This window comes from Schistocerca gregaria, chromosome 1, assembly GCF_023897955.1.
Source record: "Schistocerca gregaria isolate iqSchGreg1 chromosome 1, iqSchGreg1.2, whole genome shotgun sequence".
Taxonomy (NCBI): domain Eukaryota; kingdom Metazoa; phylum Arthropoda; class Insecta; order Orthoptera; family Acrididae; genus Schistocerca; species Schistocerca gregaria.
The window spans coordinates 1,033,380,271-1,033,397,420 of NC_064920.1; the positions used below are offsets into that span (position 1 = coordinate 1,033,380,271).

Below are 17,150 nucleotides of genomic sequence, written 5' to 3' on the forward strand. Positions count from 1 at the left end.
TATAATCTTCTCATTAATGGTTTCTAGGACTTCATTTGCAAGTGCATATATTGAGTCTTGTATTGAACAGCCCTTTTGAAAGACAAATTAGCTCTTGCTAAAAACTCCATTCTTCATGAGGTGATCAGTAAATCTTACATATATTAGCTTTTTTAGAATTTTAGAGAAAGCTGGCCTTTGCTGTTCAGTCGCATAGATTTCACACAGAGAAAGCTGGCAGCAAAGAGATAGTTGATCGTTAGTTCAGTTTTATGGCCGTTTTTGTACAAGGGCTTCACAATGGCATATTTAAGTCTACTGGGAACAGCACCTTTTTGAAGGGTAGAATTGAAAATATGACAGAAAATGTCCCTTATCCACACACAAAAATATTTCCGTAAATGATTAGAAATATTGTCAACCCCTGCAGAGTTTTTTATATTTTAGAGACATCATGATTTTTTTAAATTTCGTCTACTGTGGGGTTATTAAGGTGCATTTCTGGAATTGTGTTTGAATATACAGCTTGACAAAGAAATATGGCTTCATCAACATCAGGCTTTCAACCAATGTGTTGAGTTACTGATAGGAAGTGTTTATTAAAAATCTGAGACACACTTTTAGGGTTATCTACTAGGATACCTTAATATCTGATTTTATTTACAACTTCTTTGCTTGTTGTATCTCTGTGTTGTTGTTGTTGTTGTTGTTGTTGTTGTTTTCAGTGCTCCAAATTGTTTTTATTGTATTATTAGAATTATCTTTTTCCTTCTCATAACAAAGGGCTTTTGATTTCTGTATTAGTTTCTTTAAAATTTTAGTGTCTAATCTATAGTGTTGCCATTTTTCTACATCTTCAGAAAATCTTATTGTAGCATCAGTTTCCCTTTTGGTTTTACATGACTGTTTTATACGTTTTGTAATCCAGTGCTTACTTACTGAATTGGAAGCACTGTTTCTGACCAATTTGTCTGGAAATATTTCTTCAAAAAGAGCACAGAATTTATTTATAAAACAGTTAAATTTACAATTAATATTATCAAGGTTACACACTGAAGACCAGACCATTTGCTGCAACCTATGGTTGAAAGTTTCTTTTGCCTCTTTGTTCATTACTCTTATGAACTTCCATTGAGGAAATTGTTTTTTGAACACATTAACATCATAAAGAGTGAGAATTTGTCCATTGTGATTTGAAAGCCCACTTATAACCTGCCTGACAATATAATTCTGATGTCTACTTACATCTAAAAAAATGTTATCTGTCATTTACTGATATCAGATTATATAAGGTCATCACAATCCCAAAGTCAATTTTACTGTCATAAAGTATATACTGAAATCATCTTTGCCTGCTTTTGCTTTTGCCTGTAACCCTGACAGCAGGAGTTCCATTATACAGAGGGGTCCAAAAAATGTATCCACTGTTTTAAGTCCATAACTTGCAAACTAATTGATGGAGTTGTCTCATTTTTGGTGAAAGCGTAGCTTAAAGTCCAACTTAAAGATATCACTGTAGGTGTTCTAATTGGTCACCATTAACATCCACACACAAATGATGCCGCAGAACTGCAGCACGAACTACTGAATGCAACGTGTTCAGTTGGATATTTGCACATAAATGTACGATGGATTCTAGAAGTTCATCCAATGTGCTTCGCTTTTGCCAATAAACAACATCCTTTAGTGTTCCCCACAGGTAAAACTCTAGAATAGTTAGGTCTGGGGAACGTGGTGGATAATCCACAGCCCGTCTATGGCCTATCTATCTTCCTGGTAGATTTTCTTCGAAATATGCCCTAACACGATTTTGGTAGTGGGCTGGGGCACCATCTTGTTGAGGGTAAACTCTTCCTTCCATCTCCATACAAGTCTTGAATGGCAGATAAAATGGACGTCTGAAGCTTCTGAAGCCTTGCACCAGCCATGTTTACTCGAGTAACTAGGTGCAGCTAAGAACAAAACACTGATTATCTGGCGACTGCCATATTACAAAACAAAACAACACAATACAACGCTTGTGTGGTGATTGCCGGAACTACAAACTATTACACTACCAAAGATGAGACAACTCCGTCAATTAGTTTGCCAATTATGGACTTTTAAACAGTGGATACACATTTTTGGGCCCCTTTGTATTTAGAAAAGTTTTTATGTCACCTGAAGGTGCACTGTAGATAGCCAGTACTATTATTGTGTAGAAATTAGTTATTATTTCAGTTGCACATGCCTCAAATTGTTGTTCCACACAATGTTTCGAATGTCTATAGCTTTGCATGCTACACTATCCTTAACATAAATTGCTACACCACCTTTGTCTTTACTTTCCCTATAGTTGTATGTTGCTAAACTATAACTTACTATAGATGGCAAGGCACATGTATCATTAACCTTGTGCTCCATTAAGCACAAAATCTCTGCATTATTTATACAATCGTTTTCATTAATGTTAATAAGAAGCTGACCCCTTTTGCTTAAGAGGCCTCTTATATTTTGATGATAGAAAGAGATGCCTTTCTCTTGCTTTTTAATTCTATTAGGGCTGTTGTTTCTTGACTGAGAATCCACTTGAGTCTGCCTTGAGACAGGAGGGAGGAGACACTTGACGCTACCTACTGTTGTTCCATCTTCTTTTTTTCCAGGCCCACACATAGAAGATCATTGAGATGTGAAGGGGGCTCAGCATTTCTTCTGGCCAACAACCTTTTATTTGGATTTGCTTGAAAAGATTTCTTCTCATTTGTTGCACGTGGATTTTCCATTTCTCTTGTAGATGTCACATCTATTTCTTCTTCAGATGATGTTAAAGTTGTAGGTGAAATCACAACTTCAGCATAGGAGAGTGTTTTAGATTGACCTTTCGTTTCAATTTGCACACCAACTGACAAGTTATTTTTCTCCATTACATTTTCACCTGGGTGTCCTTGTATTCCTATTTCTGTGACAGTTTGTGACTTGTTTTCCTTAGTTATATTACTAATATGTTCTCTAATTTGATGACTCATAAATCGCTTTCCCTTGCGTAAGTGCATGCCATGCCTGCTATAATGATGCGTTTCATGGGAATGACACTCAAGGAAAGATGAATTAGAAAATGGTTTAGCAATTTTCTGTATTTTCCTATCACTATTTTTGATTTCTTTGTTGACCCATGATGTAGGAATTAAGTCATATCTTGTTGGTATGCTCGAGAGGATCACATTTACATTTCACTGTTTCTCTGAGTCTGTTTAGCTTTATTATGGTACACATCATTAGAACCTCCTATTAAGATAACAACGTCATTTTTTGTGAGTGTTTCTGATAGTTTACTGCAATCCTTTGTTACTTCATACATAGGCACACCTGATTTTACAAAAGATGTTATGTTAATGTTCATTTCACTAAGCATCTTTGAAATATTTTGTGCATGACTATCAGCTAAAACTAGCACTTTTCTGTCTTCATAACTTACGTCTTGGCACTTCATTTACCGAGGGGAAATGTACTGTCCTTGTTATTCAGTTTTGTATAATTTCTTTTTACTTGTGGAACTTTCATGGGAATATTCACAGTATCTAAAGAAGTACTTGGTTTTTGCAATGTTTGAATTACATATGGGTGCATTTATCACATGAAATTACTTCAAAGGTGTTTTTGGTAAACACAGCCATTGTAAAAACCTGCTGGTATTGTTTTACACATGAAGGCACTTTCGACACAATGCAACGGTTCTTATTTTCACTACCAGTAATGTCCCTCGACATGTTCACTATGAGAGATTTTATGACAAATTATGAACACAGCTTCCCAAAACTACTACACAAGAAATATCAAAGTTTTATTAGATGACAAATAATTCTAGACAGCAAAACAAAATGTTGTAATGGTAATTTTTCAGATTCGTGAGTCTTTTTACACAAATAACATGTCTAAAAATAACATGGAAATGACATGAGTATAATTCATTATATACTACAAAGAATGTTCATTATATTAGGAACTGAATAATTGCTCAGCGATTGACTGAGATTTGTACTTCAAGCTTCAGCTTTTCAAATGATTAGCTACTTAAAACATTACTCTAGACATTGAGAAATAACACTGTAAAAAAACTGAAAAACAATAAAGCACAAATCATGACTGATTTAAAACCTGTAGAAAAGTAACTACAGCATAAGCAAAAATAATAAGTTACGACATTTGAAATTGTTGTGCAAAAATTTGTGAAAAACTCTAACTGCATAGTTCTTTACGTATGTTAGAAGACATTTTGTTTCTACAGCATTCCAGCAAGAGTCATTTTCATTAGTTATCTGTACTTTTTTGTTTGTGTGGCTTCAATGAGGTAACATTTCTTAGCCCAAGAAGAGTTTTAGATTTAGGATAAATCAACCGGTAGGCATTTGGATGTGGGTTCTCAATGACCTCAAATATAGATATCGAGAAACTTTATTATCTGAGGTGTTAACGTTTTAGATTTCTCATGTGATTTAACAAGAGCATAGTCTCCATTGTTGAACTTAGTTATTTTGACAATATTATCGCGTCTTTTCTTTTGCATGTCTCCCTGCTTTTTATGGTTTCTCTCACAACTCCTTCACATTTATTGAGTAGACGTGCCAATAGATTTTGGATAATCTACTAATCCAGAGATAAAAAGTTGTAAAACATAACTCTAAAAGATGAAAATCCTGTGGAACTGTGTTGCAAGCTATTCATTACATCTTCAAACTCACTGATGTATTCATACCAAGTAGGGTGTGTGTGGCTACCGTATGTGCAACATAAACAATTAATTTCACTCGTGTATCTCCCTACTGGATTTGATGAAGGATTATAAACTGAAATTAAAATGTGTCTGATACTAGATTTTTCTATGAATGACTTCCAGCACTTTGATACAATATATGATCCACTGTCTGACGGTATTACTTTAAGTTTTCCTAAAGTTTTGAAGTAATCATTTTCAATTTTAACAATAATTTCCTAACTTGTAGCTTTTTTGACAGGATATAATTCCATATATTTGGAGAAAACATCAACCATAGCAAAAATACAACAATAACCATTTATACTTCCATAAAAATGCACAGCAACTAAATTCACATGTTTCTCAGGTGTTATATTTTGTATCTCACCTTGACAAGTTCTGTAATTTACCTTGACTCTCTGACACCTGTCACACGTAGACAGTTCTTTCTTAACCTTTTAGCCATATTACAGAAATAAACATTTTCTAATAGATTTTATATACATTTTTGAATACCACAGTTTTCATAACTCTCATATGTATTTAACCAACTTCCCAGCTTCTTTCTCTGATCTACATAACTTCCAATCATCAGAATCCACATCTGTTCTCCTGAAAAGTGTTCCTTTGTATATTTTATAATACCTGTCCAATTTTTCATAACCTCTTTTGCCTAAACAACTCATTACTAATCTCTAGTTTGTACCCCGTATCTGATTTTGTTACACATTGCTCTAATAATTTTGTCATCATGTTTACTCTTCATATATCTGATCTTAAACTCTTTTCCTCTTTTTGATCAAAATTTTCATTACTTCCTCCCAATGGCATCCTTGACAAAGCACCTGCAACAACATTGTCAGAACCTTTAATAAATTTAATTTCATAATCAAATTGTTGCAAATATATTCTCCGTCGGGTAGGTCTAATGTGATACAGTCTACAGTCTTGTACGTAGCTTAACGCTTTGTGGTCCAAATACACAATTACTTTATGTCGCAACAAATAGGTTCTGAATTTAGTAAATGCCCAGTAAACAGCTAATAATTCTTTTTCTGTAACTGTGTAAGATTTCTCATGTTTTAACAACATTCTACTTGCAAGGGCAACTGTGTCTTGTATGATTTCCCCGTCAATTTCTTTTTCCTGAAATAGTTCTGCTCCTAAACCGTAATCACTAATATCTGTGATTAGTAATCAAAATGGTAGGTTCAAATCTGGTTTGTGTAACAAATTTTGATTATTCAATTCTTTCTTAATGTTCTCAAATGCTTCCTGACATTACTGAGTCCAAGCCCAATTAGAGTTAGTTTGAAGTAAATTGCTTAAACAGGATGCATTCAAACCTTGTCCACTCACAAATTTTTGACAAAATCCACATAAACCATAGAATGACTTCAATTGTTTTCTACTATGTGGTGGTGCAAAATCTGAAACAGCTTTAATTTTGTCAGGATCTGCAAAGATTCCTTCCCTAGTCATTACATTACGTAAGAATTTTAGTTCAGCGAGAGCAAATTAACATTTTTTGAGTTTCAGAGTCATACCTCCTTGTCTAAATTTTTTGCATACCTGTTTTATCAATTCAAAATGCTCTTGCCAGTTTTGCCCTGTTACCAAAATGTCATATACTTAAACAGTAAGTTTTCCTACCAGTTCTTGGCCAAGTACATAATCTAATGCCCTTATAATTCAAATACAAATGAGTTCAAACCAAAAGGTACTACACAGTGTTGGTAACATCTACCACTGTAAATAAAGGCAATTTATTTACATGATTCTGAAGGTAAAGGTACCTAATGAAATCCAGAAGTTAAATCCAAACTAGACATAAACTGAATGTTTTTAAATATGTGTAAAAATTCATCGGTGTTTTCAGGGTGATTTGTACCTCTGTACTAATGCTTTTTCAAATGCCTAGAATACAGAACTAACCTCACTCCTCCATCTCTTTTTGAAACAGTGACTAATGGGTTGTTATGCAGGCTGACACTTCTCTCAGTGATATCACACACTTCAATCTTATGCAATTCCTCCTCAACTGCAGCTCTTCAGCTATAGGTACACAATACAGCTTTATGAAAAATGATTGGTGTAGTTCTAGGTGTAAAGTACACTGATATCCTCTCACTCTATCTGGAATATTACTGAACACATCTTTTTACCCACACAACAAAAATTTCAAAGCCTGCTCTGATTATCAGGTAACCCTATTGCTTCTGAAATCTTAGTGCCTACAAGTTCTTTAAATTCTGCTTCATCTGTATCTAATTCTGCCATATATATAAAAAACAAAGATGCTGTAACTTACCAGACGAGAAAGTGCTGGTAGATAGAAACAATAAAAAACACACAAACACACACACAATTAGTACAAATAACAATCTCCTCCATCAGGTGCACTGATAATCAACTTCTGCCCTCCCCAATCAAAACCTGCATTCCCACTAACTATCCATTCCCACTGAGGATAAGATCCTCACTGAGATCTTGCATTATTAAACATCCATGTATAAAAGTTAGTCCCGCAATTGTAAAAGTTATTAATCCATGACTTTTAACCACTTTACTATGTTTCCCAGTTGTACCTTTAATCTGTACTCCAATTACAGGTAATTCTACATACTCCTCATTATATATTAATTTTTTACCTAAGGATTCAGATACTTCCGAAATTTGGCTGCCTTTGTCGCAAGACACATACCTTCTCATGATCCTGTTATGACTTTAATGAATGGACAACAAACATCAGTACATGTATCGATCTTAACATCCTTATATGACAGGTCATCTTCTATATCTTAAAAACCAAAATCTACAAAATCACTGTTGTTCTTACCTTTTTCATTGCCTTGGCACACTTTCATTAAATTAACACAGACACCATTATCACTGCTACTGAGAATTTCATCAATCCATGTACACTTATTTGTTTTATGTAGATCAGCACTCTGGTACTTACCTTTAAGGTTTTTTTTTTTTTTTTTTTTTTTTTCAATGACGTATTTAATTTTATTCCACCACTCTGGATATAAAGTTAAACATCAATTTTTTCAATCATGATTCTAAAGCTTTAATGTATGTCAATAGCATCACTATTTAACAACATATTATATGAAAAAGATTTATCATCATTCATAACATTAAGCATCTTACTGACCCTGTCACAACTGGTAACTGAATTTGTATGATCATTTATACATGCTTCCTTACTAGTAATTAAATTACAGAGTTCTTTTTTGCTGTGATACTGTCATTAATGTCCCTTAACCCTTTAACAGTGTTCCTCTACAGCAACATAACCATTATTACATATTTTCCTACTGATACCTAATGCCTCCAAATCTTCTTTAAAACAAACAAAATACTTTTCTTCTTCATTACTGTACTCATAATCACTTGCCTTCAATTTATTATACTCGGTAATACCACAAACATTATAAATATCAGCACACAAATTACCAACATCATCCTTCCCTACTTCCTTACTGCTTAAGTACCCTGTTTCACTTAAGTTTCTGTTCATTAATACAGTATTCACTTTTATCTTACCTGTTTGTTCCATTAGTTTCTGAATTCCAAAAATCATCACAAAAATCAGTTACTTTAGCATTTAACAAATGGGGGGATGTATCTTAATAGGAAAAAAATTAATAACTATTCTTGACTTATGGGGAATCTGGAATATGTGCAGTTGTGGCCCAGTTATAGAATTCTGATAAATTAATTTCTTCTGTCTCCTATAAATTAATTTCTTCTGTCTCCTCTTTTCCAATTACTGTGCAGTCACTCAACATATTTGCATATTTTGCCTTACTTGGTGAACATACTTCACTCTCAACACATATAATATTAACAGGACAGCAAACATCTTTAAGATAACTCCTAATCACTTCACTAGAGTGTTTTTCTTGTGTGTCATGTGTAATTTCTGGTCCATTAGTTACTTGTTCCATGAGCCCCTAACTTGTGGACCAACAATGGGGCACAAGCTAGTTTTTTTTTCCTGAAATAATATCCCATACTGTTTGCTCATGTTCCTGTTTTAATGTCTATTCCAATTTCTGTTCCATCTATTGCCATGTTGCTCTCCAGAATGACAATTGTTACCATTTACCCTATTATGTTCGGGTCATTCCACATCAAATCATGCTGGTCATGTCACTCATCATCTCAGATTTTCTTGAAACTTTGCACATTTGCTTATACTTGTAACAGAAGAAATTGTGCAAAATGTTTTTGCTCTCAGACTAAAGTTTTTTATTTTATATCGAATTTTAAATGTAGTGATATTCTGTTAACTGGGCTTTGCAAGAATGTCAGCGCAAAATGGTACTTATCTTCATAAATGCCCATCTCAGGTGTTTATGAAGCTTTTGATGTGAAATTTTTTCACAAGTTAAGGGAAGCACATCTTTACAAAATGGTTCAAATGGCTCTGAGCACTATGGGACTCAACTGCTGTGGTCATTAGTCCCCTAGAACTTAGAACTACTTAAACCTAACTAACCTAAGGACATCACACACATCCATGCCCGAGGCAGGATTCGAACCCGCGACCGTAGCAGTCGCACGGTTCCGGACTGTGCGCCTAGAACCGCAAGACCACCGCGGCCGGCGCATCTTAACAGACTTGTAATTATTTGAGCATTAAAGTTACAAAGAACAAAACCATAAAAATTAATATGTGTCACGTTCCAATTTCTGGAAAAATTATACACATTGAGAAATGCGTGTATGAGATTTCTCCAACTTGGTGGGAAGTTATAGGTTCTTAAATAATTCCCAAGACAGTACATGTTGTAATAAAAAAATTGTTAATGTGGTTTCTATGAATGGACATGCAAATAAATCTGAAATCACAACACTTTGTGTTGTGACGGAAAAAAAGAAAAAATTCTAAGTAAGATAATCCATTTCTGACACCCACTGCTTCAGATTTTCACTAAACTTTTTCTTATTTATTTATATAGCAGCTTATGGTGTACATCTATGGATTAAGTCCAAGTACATATTTGCTTTGTCAGTTTCCCAATAAAATACATAACTTTTACTGATTCTAACTATAGTTTTGCTAAGATAACTAATAACTTTTAGCCACAACATTTCTGGAAATTAACATCATAGTTACAAAATTTTAGATACCCTAAATTGAATGATTTTATGAGGCATACATAAATGTACCTAAATTACAGAACATTTAATTGCAATAATTTTATACTATGGGTCCATCATTTCATATATACAGTATAATACAGTCATGTAGCACATACAAATTCTAGATCCCGTTTTGTTTACATTTATAAAAAAATTTAACAGAAATAATACTGTAGAAAACAAAACATACATATAAAACAATGCTGTTAAGAAGTTAAAACATTTTACTTTTTCTTTTTCTCTATGCTTGTGTACAGTTTTTTAGTGTACTATGCCTGTTTGCTTGAGTTATTTTCGTTTGAAAGAAATTCTCTGATTGAATACATAGGGGTTTCTAATAGCAGTTTTTTGATTGACTGTTTAAACTTACCCTTTGATTTGGCATTAGTGGTGTGTGGTGGTAAATAGTTGTACAATTTTATACTGCAATGTAACCACTGTTTCTCTCATATTGAGTTGAGTTATGCTGCACAGAATCTTTTTTCTGTTGTACTGCTTCATCCATAAAGTTTTCTTTTTTCACAAAATTACTTAAGTTTCCCATATTTGTTACTCCCCACTGTTTCAATACTTAACTTTGTTGTTGGACATTGACGGTGTTAATTGTACACCTCACTTTTTATTTTCCAGCCTTTTCTTCTTTTTGTTCGCGAGATTCTTTTGGTACTGTTGTTGCTGTTTCATAGCAGTGGTTCGTATTTGTCCAATCGTTCACATAAAATTTTCACACAAAAAAAATTATGTATATATGTACACACACACACACACACACACACACACACACACACACACACACACACACACACACACACACACACTTTTAATCTGCAATAACAAGAAAAATTGCCCAACACAGCATTTACATGTCACTTTCAGAAAATGGTGGGTGAGCCCCCATATTCTGACCATTTGACCATCACCGTTCCCTTCTAGCCTAAAGTTGGTTTATTAATTTTGAAGTAAATTAATAATTTTGGCAGCTAGTTACATTTTCATAGCTTTTGGCATGCTGAGATAGTGACACACTGCAGGAGAGGTAGCAACAGTAGAGTCTGAATAAACAGTTTTCATAATATTAATCTTTTATTCTTAATCTTTGTTGTAAGTTGTAGGCTTGTAGTCTATTCTGAAATGTAATTTTTTATATTGGTCCAGAGGATGCTTAGCTTCATTGTGTTAAATAATGTGAACACTGCTGGTGTTGAACACATATATTTTCAGTCATTTCACTTTATGATACAAATCAACATCAACCACAATGCTAACATAACACACATAACTTGTAGTCCCTTCTCGCACTTCAGAATCATACTGCTAACTACTCAAAGACAACGATTTACCTCTAACAACACGTAACAAAGAAAATACTATCATATATCAACTTGTTTGTGCAAAATCATCTTTGAAACATACATTTCAAAAACAAAGTACAAATAATTGTTTATCATTGCCTATCTTTTTAAGAAGTTCATAATCATCATTGCAATTACATTAAGTGTTTACATAAGTTGACGTTTATACATTTTCATATAGCTATATGGTAGTGGATTTCTGGGTTACGAGTCTTCGACTTGGGAATCGATCATTTCATATGATTCAAGATTGGTTACTACACTTATCACAGGATAACCTGTTTTATTACACACTCCAGAACTACACAGCAATCTATTTGGTGAATGCACCTGGTAACGATTTCCCTTTTCCTGCTTCTCTCCATCTCTGCTCCCCCCCCCCTCCCCCCCCACCCTCCCACCCCTCCAAAACCTGCCAATTGCACCTAACAGCCCTACCCTGTCCCCACCATGTACCTGCACTCTCCTGCAAATAGTACTACACTTTTCCTCACCACAACCCTGCTATCCCACCCCCTCCCCACCCTATGCCTAATCCATAAGACCACCACCCAAGCTAGATTGCTACTCCCATCAAGTGCACTGCCGTCTGCAGTCTGGAAACAGTGGTCATGTGTCATGTTAGACTGTCCGCTCCTGGGATTTGGAATTACTCCTTACCCTCTCCCTTAAAACGTACATCCTTTCGTCTTTCCCTCTCCTTTCCTCTTTTCTGATGAAGCAACCATTGATTGCAAAAGCTTGAATTTTGTGTGTATGTTTGTGTTTGTGTGTCTATCAACCTGCCAGCACTTTCGTTTAGTAAGTCACATCATATTTGTTTTATATATATATAGGTCAATAGACACACAAACAAATACAAATATACACACAAAATTCAAGCTTTCGCACCAACGGTTGCTTCTTCAGGAAAGAGGGAAAGACGAAAGGATGTGGGTTTTATGGGAGAGGGTAAGGAGTCATTCCAATCCCGGGAGCGGAAAGACTTACCTTAGGGGGAAAATAGGACAGGTGTACACTCGCACACACACATATATCCATCCGCACATACACAGACACAAGCAGACATTTGTAAAGGCAAAGAGTTTGGGCAGAGATGTCAGTCGAGGCAGAAGTACAGAGACAAAGAAGTTGTTGAAAGACAGGTGAGGTATGAGCAGCGGCAACTTGAAATTAGTGGAGGTTGAGGCCTGGCGGATATCGAGAAGAGAGGATATACTGAAGGGCAAGTTCCCATCTCCGGAGTTCTGACAGGTTGGTGTTAGTGGGAAGTATCCAGATAACTCGGACGGTGTAACACTGTGCCAAGATGTGCTGGCCGTGCACCAAAGCATGTTTAGCCGCAGGGTGATCCTCATTACCAACAAAACTGTCTGCCTGTGTCCATTCATGTGAATGGACAGTTTGTTGCTGGTCATTCCCACATAGAAAGCTTCACAGTGTAGGCAGGTCAGTTGGTAAATCACGTGGGTGCTTTCACACGTGGCTCTGCCTTTGATTGTGTACACCTTCCGGGTTACAGGACTGGAGTAGGTGGTGGTGGGAGGGTGCATGTGACAGGTTTTACAGTGGGGGTGGTTACAAGGGTAGGAGCCAGAAGGTAGGGAAGGTGGTTTGGGGATTACATAGGGATGAACTAAGAGGTTACGAAGGTTAGGTGGATGGCAGAAAGACACTCTTGGTGGAGTGGTGAGGATTTCATGAAGGATGGATTTCATTTCAGGGCAGGATTTGAGGAAGTCATATCCCTGCTGGAGAGCCACATTCAGAGTCTGATCCAGTCTCGGAAAGTATCCTGTCATAAGTGGGGCACTTTTGTGGTTCTTCTGTGGGAGGTTCTGGATTTGAGGGGATGGGGAAGTGGCTCTGGTTATTTGCTTCTTACCAGGTCGGGAGGGTAGTTGAATAATGCAAAAGCTGTTTTCAGGTGGTTGGTGTAATAGTTCAAGGATTTCGGACTGGAGCAGATTCGTTTGCCATGAAGGCCTAGTCTGTAGGGAAGCGACCGTTAGATGTTGAATGGGTGGCAGCATAATGGAGGTACTGTTGTTTGTTGATGGGTTTGATGTGGACGGACGTGTGAAGCTGGCCATTGGACAGATGGACGTCAACGTCAAGGAAAGTGGCATGGGTTTTGGAGTAGGACCAGGTGAATCTGATGGAACCAAAGGAGTTGAGGTTGAAGAGGAAATTCTGGAGTTGTTCTTCACTGTGAGTCCAGATCATGAAGATGTCATCAATAAATCTGTACCAAACTTTGTGTTGGCAGGCCTGGGTAACCAAGAAGGCTTCCTCTAAGAGACCCATGAATAGTTTGGCGTATGAGGGGGCCATCCTGGTACCCATGGCTGTTCCTTTTAATTGTTGGTATGTCTGGCCTTCAAAAGTGAAGAAGTTGTGGGTCAGGATGAAGCTGGCTAAGGTAATGAGGAAAGAGGTTTTAGGTAGGGTGGCACGTGATCAGCGTGAGAGGAAGTGCTCCATCGCAGCAAGGCCCTGGACGTGCGGAATACTTGTGTATAAGGAAGTGGCATCAATGGTAACAAGGATGGTTTCCGGGGGTAACAGATTGGGTAAGGATTCCAGGCGTTCGAGAAAGTGGTTGGTGTCTTTGATGAAGGATGGGAGACTACATGTAATGGGTTGAAGGTGTTGATCTACGTACGCAGAGATACGTTCTGTGGGGGCTTGGTAACAATGGGGTGGCCGGGATGATTGGGTTTGTGAATTTTAGGAAGAAGGGAGAAGGTAGGGGTGCGGGGCGTCGGTGGGGTCAGGAGGTTGATGGAGTCAGGTGAAAGATTTTGTAGGGGGCCTAAGGTTCTGAGGATTCCTTGAAGCTCAGCCTGGACATCAGGAATGGGATTACCTTGGCAAACTTTGTATGTGGTGTTGTCGGAAAGCTGACACAGTCCCGCAGCCACATACTCCCGATGATCAAGTACCAAGGTCATGGAACCCTTGTCCGCTGGAAGAATGACGATGGATCGGTCAGCCTTCAGATCACGGATAGCTTGGGCTTCAGCAGTGGTGATGTTAGGAGTAGGATTAAGGTTTTTTTAAAGAAGGATTGAGAGGCAAGGCTGGAAGTCAGAAATTCCTGGAAGGTTTGGAGAGGATGATTTTGAGGAAGAGGAGGTGGGTCCCGCTGTGACGGAGGAGGGAACTGTTCCAGGCAGGGTTCAATTTGGATAGTGTCTTGGGGAGTTGGATCATTAGGAGTAGGATTAGGATCATTTCTCTTCGTGGCAAAGTGATATTTCCAGCAGAGAGTATAAGTGTAGGAATCTTTGACGAGGGCTGTTTGGTTGAATCTGGGAGTGGGGCTGAAGGTGAGGTCTTTGGATAGGACAGATGTTTCGGATTGGGAGAGAGGTTTGGAGGAAACGTTAACTACTGAATTAGGGTTTTGTGGTTCCAGATTGTGTTGATTGGAATTTTGAGGTTTTGGAGGGAGTGGAGCTGGAAGTGGGAGACTGAGTAGATGGGAGAGACTGGATTTGTAGGCAATGAGAGGAGGTTGAGGTTTGCTGGAAAGGTTGTGAAGGGTGAGTGAGTTGCCTTTCCGGAGGTGGGAAACCAGGAGATTGAATAGTTTTTTGAGGTGGAGGGTGGCATGCTGTTCTAATTTGCGGTTGGCCTGTAGGAGGATGCTCTGAACAGCCGGTGTGAGACATTATGTATAAGGGGGTGGTAGTGGGAGGTGGGAAGGCAAGGTGACATCACAGTTGATAGTACTATATATGCACATGTGTGCACATATACACTTGCATACTGTATGTGAGCTCAACATGTGTGTATACATATGCGCAGTTTCCAGTGGCAGCAAGCAACTCTTTCTCATAACACCATTCAGCAATATACTGGAACCACTACTTGAAGAGCACAAATAAAAATTTGTAATCTAGGTTATTGTTAGATCACAGTTATTATAAATAATAAAATTATAAACTGGGTTACTTTTATATTGCATTTGTTTCATTGAAGAGAAATGGTGAAATATTGTACTCATTAAAAATATATGTGTTCAAGCTAATGGAAATCGCTATGAAGGAGAATGGAAATGTGGTCTTAAGAATGGATGTGGTCGATACTATCATTTGGACAGTGGACAGTTGCAGGAAGGAGTGTGGGTTAATGGAAACTGTTCCTGTAGTACCATGACCGATATATACTATCGGCAAACAGCTAAGGATCCAACACAGTATCCCATTCCAGAGGTAACTTTTTACTCCTAAACATCCATTTGTGCCATTGTTGTACTAGCTTCATGCTCTTACACTCATTCATTTTTGCCACTGCAGAAAGATTGCTTATGATGTAATTTATCTGTGTTGTCCACTGATCTGCTAACACAATGCTATGAAAATCAATTCCTGCAGTATTAAGCAAAACAAAACTGATGTACATGTGTTGCCCGTATCCAGAAACACATCAGCTACTTAAGTTGAGTTCTCTGCAGTTATTTTTTCATGACCTGATCTCTCTTGTAACCACTGCAAATAGGAAGTGGTAGTTGACTAAGTAACAAAAGTTAAGTGAACTAATGAAAGTTATCTAGTTGACAAATGTGTTTCAACAGAATGGTTACAGCGAAGCACACATTAGATGTGTATTAAGGAAGAAAAAGAGTGACACCGCCATCCACAAAGAAGTGGAAGAGGAAAAGCAACTCGTCTTTATCCCCAACATTGCCCCCCCCCCCCCTCCCGTCAGCCAAAATTGCGAGAATAATGGGGAAGAAACAACATCAAAGCAATTCTTCGACCACCTCCAAAAATGAAAGAGTTACTGGGCTTGGTGAAGCACAAATTGCAGCTTGAAGTTCCCGGTATATGTAGTACATCGTGCGAGTGTGGGCTCCAGTACATTGTCCAAACACAACGCTGCATCTCGCAACACTGCCAGGAACACATTAGATGTGTGCTGCTGGGGCACAAGGACAAATCAGCCGTGGCAGAACACAGCTTCGATGAGGGACACACCTTCCAATTTGAAGAAACTAAAATGCTTTGCCGAGCCAGTGGCTTCTGGGAGAGCGTCATCAAGGAATCATTCGAAATAAGGTTGCATGACAATCTCGTCAACAGGGACGAGGGCTACCATTTATGTTCAGAGTGTCACTCTGCAATAGCAGCTATATGCTAGGACCATGCTCAGTTGCTAATGCTCCACGATTCTAAGCTAGACTACCATGGCAGGCGGCCGGTGTCGCCCGGCCATGCGTGGCTCCTCCCCCACCACCACCACTGGCCCAGTGCTGGTAGGAAGGGTGGGGAGGGACGGCCACCGCATGCCGCTGACCAACTATGTATGGAAGATGGCCACGGTCCATCAACACTTTGACAGAAGATGATGAGAATGACACTCATTGAAACGTCACAAATTTTCGATGCAGCTACCTGGATGGAAGCCCGTGAAGATTTCATCAGCGGTATATACCAGGAGACCCTACATTCACATATGAAGCAGCTCTACGTTGAGAAAGTGCTCTGCAGATTCAGACAGCTGCAGAAACAACGTATCAGGAAGGCTAAGCTATTCAACACATTGGCCTTTCTCCTATGGTGTCAAGATAAGAGCGTCGTACCACAATTACATCAAAGAAGACCGGATTTTGCGACGAGCGAGTGAGGCAATTGTTAGAGAATGCATTTGCTTCACATGAAGAAAATTGGACAACAATGCAAGGACCCCACTTAAATGCCACTTATTTGTTGCTGGTACTCTACCAAAATATGTCTGGGAATGAGTAGATTGCAGCTCATTTTCTGACAGCAATGTAAAAAGCCAGCAAGCTAATACAAGACAACACAGAAAATTCAAGAGGCTTTCGGGAGCTCTGAGCAGGACACAGGGTATCAATGAATGCAGAACAGTTATCAACCTGACACAGAAAGAAATTGACGCTGCTACAACCTCAGCCCTGT

At 37.9% G+C, this 17,150-nt stretch overlaps 1 protein-coding gene across 1 annotated transcript in view; it reads left to right on the forward strand.

Annotated features, from left to right (window-relative positions):
* The window catches only part of LOC126279293 (MORN repeat-containing protein 3-like), a 68,388-nt gene that overhangs the window by 36,512 nt on the left and 14,726 nt on the right, over positions 1 to 17,150 (forward strand). Inside the window, exon 4 of the mRNA XM_049979664.1 lies at positions 15,253 to 15,440. Within this exon, the coding sequence (XP_049835621.1) occupies positions 15,253 to 15,440 (188 nt within the window). The remainder of the gene's footprint in view (positions 1 to 15,252; positions 15,441 to 17,150) is intronic.